This window comes from Meleagris gallopavo, chromosome 4 (assembly GCF_000146605.3).
Source record: "Meleagris gallopavo isolate NT-WF06-2002-E0010 breed Aviagen turkey brand Nicholas breeding stock chromosome 4, Turkey_5.1, whole genome shotgun sequence".
Classification (NCBI taxonomy): Eukaryota; Metazoa; Chordata; class Aves; order Galliformes; family Phasianidae; genus Meleagris; species Meleagris gallopavo.
In genome coordinates this window covers 64,635,921-64,640,295 of record NC_015014.2, presented here as the reverse complement: position 1 = coordinate 64,640,295, position 4,375 = coordinate 64,635,921, and the positions used below count along the sequence as shown (strand labels likewise).

At 48.7% G+C, this 4,375-nt stretch overlaps 2 protein-coding genes across 2 annotated transcripts in view; both read left to right on the top strand.

Annotated features, from left to right (window-relative positions):
- Positions 1-999: 999 nt before the first annotated feature.
- LOC100543304 (homeobox protein not2) lies at positions 1,000-3,229 on the top strand. The gene is made up of 3 exons (XM_019615174.1): positions 1,000-1,021; positions 1,284-1,522; positions 1,877-3,229. The coding sequence occupies exons 1-3, from the start codon at positions 1,000-1,002 to the stop codon at positions 2,033-2,035; spliced, it is 420 nt and encodes a 139-aa protein (XP_019470719.1). The 3' UTR covers positions 2,036-3,229.
- LOC104910911 (homeobox protein notochord-like) overlaps positions 2,218-4,375 on the top strand; it is an 8,022-nt gene continuing 5,864 nt past the window's right edge. The window contains exon 1 of the mRNA XM_019615173.1: positions 2,218-2,229. Coding sequence (XP_019470718.1) covers positions 2,218-2,229 — 12 coding nt within the window. The remainder of the gene's footprint in view (positions 2,230-4,375) is intronic.

Sequence of the window (4,375 nt, the reverse complement as noted above, 5' to 3'; positions counted from 1 at the left end):
GTGGGAGAGCCCCGCGGTTCGGAACGGACGGGCTGACCGAAAATGTGCTTCCTCCCTCTTGAAATTAAGTCTCTTTTTAGCATTCAGAGCAAAACTGCAGCTCAGCACAACTGGCATCTGTATGGGGATCTCTGGTCTGAGAGCTGCAATATTCAGACCAAAAATATTTGCTACTCTTGATTTTTTTTTAAGCTACATAGTACAACTACTTAATGTCTTATTTCCTTTAACAGCCAGCGTCTGTACAGCTGCATGTGTTACTCTATGTACTGTATTGAATATAAAGATAGGAAAATACATGTCTCTATCCGCAAAGTATCTCACGTTAGTAATTGCACTCACTATTATCCAAGTATCAAAACAGGGGAAAAAAAAGTGTGACTGGTAAAATGATCTGAGAGCTGAAAATAGTTGAAGTGCAATTAGGGTTGTTAAGCTGTCAGGTCTCCAGCCCACAAATCGTTAAACACGTGCAGAACTTACACCTTAATTAATGAAATGAAGTAGGTCATGGTGCCTGTTTGGGTCTGACAGCGTAGCACTGCTCTTAGGCTGGGGCCAGTGGGTCCTGTGACAGCTGTTTGTTAATGAGCTAATTATTGTTATCATCAGGTCACAACTAGATAGGGGGCTGTGCTAGAGACAAAGAGCAGATCTAAAGTCACTCCCGCACAAAAGGAGCGGGTTGGGCCATTCAGTCCCACAGAGGGACCAGGAAAGGGAGATGATGGCCTTCCCAAGGACTTGGGGCTGAAGGGGACTTTGGGAACAGCTGTCCTGCAGGATGCTGCCAGCTTCAGCATCCTCCCCCCAGTGCTGGCTTAGCATGGACAGAGCTTCCCCAGTGTTTGGATATCAGTGATGGAGGACTTCCTGAAAGTGGGGATGGTATTTTTTGCACTCAACAACTCTTGATGGGTGTTGTTATTGTGCTATAAAGATTCTGTGGAGATGGGAGGTTAAAATCTGCTCGCTAGTGCTGACTTTGGGTCTGGCTGCATGTCCAAGACTGTTGTAGGTGGTACCTGTCATAGAAGCACGGAATTATCTGCATTGAAAAACACCTTCACTATCTCCAAGCCCAACCATTAGCCTGACCTACCAAGTCCTTCACTAAACCACATCCTTAAGTGCCACAAAGGGACATCCCTGCTTTTGTTTTTGGTGCTCCTTCCTCTTATCCCTCTACAGTTACAGAGCAGAGCATTTGGATTTTAATCACAGCCCATGCAAGCTGAGCTTGGCTTTTCAGCAGGGTTGGAGGAATGGCCTCAACCACTGAGACCCCTTAAATCCCTGCTTCTTGCATGCAGGTCTGGAGTTGTCTCACTGCACAGGGGCCGACCCACTGGGCCATGCTGTGCCATGGAGGTCCGGAGGGCCCTGCAAAATGAAGAGGGTCCGCACAGTCTTCAAACCAGAGCAGCTGGAGCGGCTGGAGCAAGAGTTCCTCAAGCAGCAGTACATGGTGGGCACAGAGCGAGTGGACCTGGCTGCAACACTGCGTCTCACAGAGACCCAGGTAAGGGATTGGGGAGCTGGGCATGGCTGCAATGAGCTGGGATCCGGGGTCAGTTGGTGGGGATTCCTCCTTCGTGAAGCAGGAACTGATGCAGAGTGACCTGCTGCGGATAACGTTGGAGAACATCGCAAGATAAGTTTAGATTTATGAATAATAACACTTGAAATTTATGAAGTAGAACAAAAAGCATTTGGGAGCACAAACCTGTTTGCATTGCAAACTTCAAGCTGAGTTGGACTGATTTAGATTAAGATATTCTGGAGGCGCTTTGTGCAGTATGGATCCTTGCATGATGCAGGATCTGAATTTTTCCTGCTCCTCCTTGTCTGTTTCTGAAGACCATTTCCCTGCTAGGTGAAAGTCTGGTTCCAGAACCGGAGGATCAAATGGAGGAAGCAGAGCATGGAGCAGAAGAAAGCAAAGCTGTCACAGTTTGGGGTGATACAGCCCGCCTCTGCTGGCCCCACAGATGTCAAGGAGCATGAGGAGGACACGGTGGACGTCGAGCTTTGAGCAGCTGATGGGATGCAGCTGCCACTGTTGTTTTTGCAGCCACGTCTGCCTGATGGAGGTGCTGGGGATGCAGGCACATCTGTGCTCGCTTGATCCAAGCTAGACTCCAAGTTCTTGCTCTGAGAGTTTTGAGCTACAGAACTAAACTGCCACTGGGTGGGAAGAAGCATCCAAGTGTAGAGATGCCCTATGTGGTAACCAGTGCTGTAACTCTTTGGCTTTATGGTTCCATCACCACGGCAAAGCGTGATTTCATTTGCTATTACAGTGCTAGGGAGCACAGTTTCCAATAGAGAGGCTGGGGTGACAGTCAGTTCATGTCTCTGACAGCTGTGAGCATGGCAGCATCTGAACATGGGTCACTCGTGTTGGAGGTACTGTGTGCTCCTATGAGGGAGAGCTGTGCTGGGAGGAGATTTGGCTCTGATTGTTTCTCCTGGTCATCTTGATTCCCATGTTGGATGCTGAGATCACAACAACAAACAACAACAACAAAAAGTGGAAACTGGAAAGTCCTTTGCTCCCACCTGCATCATTCTTAGCATTATTGTATTTATTTTCATATATTATTCATGCAGTATGATGAACGGGGTCTGACTCTGCCCCTGAAGCAGAAGTGCCTCTCCTCTTGTCCTGTGCCTTGCTGTCTTCCTGCCTTTCTTTTGCCTTTCAGAGCCCAATGTGTTTTTGCCATGGTTTGCACAGGGAACAAGAGTCTCATGAGGCTCTCAGAGGTGCAGAGACCAGGGCTGTTATAAACCAGCAGCTCTCCAACACCTCTGCTGTGTCAGACGGCCCCCTGCCCTCATCCAGATGTGCTGGTCCTGGCCCAGATGGCAGCTGCTCACTTCTCTCCTCGTTATACACTGCAGTGCTGTGGGAAGCAGCACCTGGAGAGCTCGGCAAGCACATTTGCAACCACACACTGCAGCTTACTGTCATATTCCTGGTGGGTGGGAGGGCTCTGAGGGGTCAGGACTGAGTATTCAAGTTTCTCTGTGTTTCAGTAATTCCTAGGGGCTGGTGTGCTCAGCAGCAGCAGCTTTTGGCCATGCAGACAGTGCTCAGGCTGTCACCTCATCCCAGGGCACCAGGCGCAACATCCCATGAGCTCAGGATAATTCATCACGTCTCTTTCCAACCACAGGATCATAGAAAGGCCTGGGTTGAAAAGGACCACAATGATCATCCAGTTCCAACCCCCTGCTATGTGCAGGGTCACCAACCAGCAGACCAGGCTGCCCAGAGCCACATCCAGCCTGGCCTTGAATGCCTGCAGGGATGGGGCATCCGCAACCTCCTTGGGCAGCCTGTTCCAAAGCATCACCACCCTCTGAGTGAAAAACTGTATATTGCTTTCCTCTAGTGTTAGAGAGAAAAGACATAACATTTTTTTTTCTTTTCTCCTTGCCAAGTGTCACTTCTTTATTTGCTTTGCTGCTTAATAAAGAAAGAAACTGTGTTTAAGAGGGAAGATGAGAATGGGAGAGGACAGCAGGACTCGGCATCACCTGGGTGTCCCCAAGTGCCACATTTCCATGGCTCTGGAGCATCCCAGGGACAGTGCCATCCCTGGGCAGCCTTCACCAGTGCCTGGCCGCTGGTGAAGTATAATATGAATACATCTTTTACCCATTTCTTGCAGAATTTGCCCTATATTTATAACTAGAAGTGCCACAAGGTGTTATGGCAAGCAGAAAGGTTTGGGTCATGGCTCAAGCGGATGCTCCACGCTGCACCTTTGCACCGAATCCTTACAAAAAGAGGATGCACTGTGGTTTTATTGCAGTTTCCTGCTGCTATGTGCTTAAGTGGTGAAAATTGACATAAAAAGGACCACGGATTGCCACGGCCGCACGAAGGAGGGGATGGCCCAGCAGAGCAGCGCTCCCTACAGGGGCTCACAGGAGAAAAAGACACGATTTGTTTTTAAATCGTGCAGGCAGTGACACCTAGTGACTCAAAACACCTGAAAACACCCCAAAATTATAAATCCCTCCTTCCCGTACCCAGACAGATCTGGGATGAAGGCAAGCAGGCGTCAATGAGAGAGTGATGCAATAATGCTAAACTCGGTGTTTGCGTGGATTTTAGGCGTTTACGGGAAAAAACAAGGCGTATGTTAATGTGCTGGAGGGATTTTTTTATTTTTTTGTGGAAAATAAAAACAGTTTGCGGCACGCTGAGGGGGTGCTCAGGGGTACGGTGCGTTCTCGCATGGACTGGTGATTAAAATAAAATAAAACCTATCGCAGAGACATCAGCAAGTTCCCAGCTGCTGTCTCTGTCTATCTGGGGAAGAGCCCCCGCTCCGATATGGGGCTTTTTTTGAGGTGTTTT

What these genes read in the sequence shown, in the direction of transcription:
- LOC100543304 (XM_019615174.1), top strand. Translation starts at nt 1,000, where the DNA reads ATGTCCAAGACTGTTGTAGGTG. An exon ending in GTCCAAGACTGTTGTAGGTG is followed by an intron (nt 1,022 to 1,283) that starts GTACCTGTCATA and finishes TCAACCACTGAG; the next exon opens with ACCCCTTAAATCCCTGCTTC. An exon ending in TGCGTCTCACAGAGACCCAG is followed by an intron (nt 1,523 to 1,876) that starts GTAAGGGATTGG and finishes TTTCCCTGCTAG; the next exon opens with GTGAAAGTCTGGTTCCAGAA.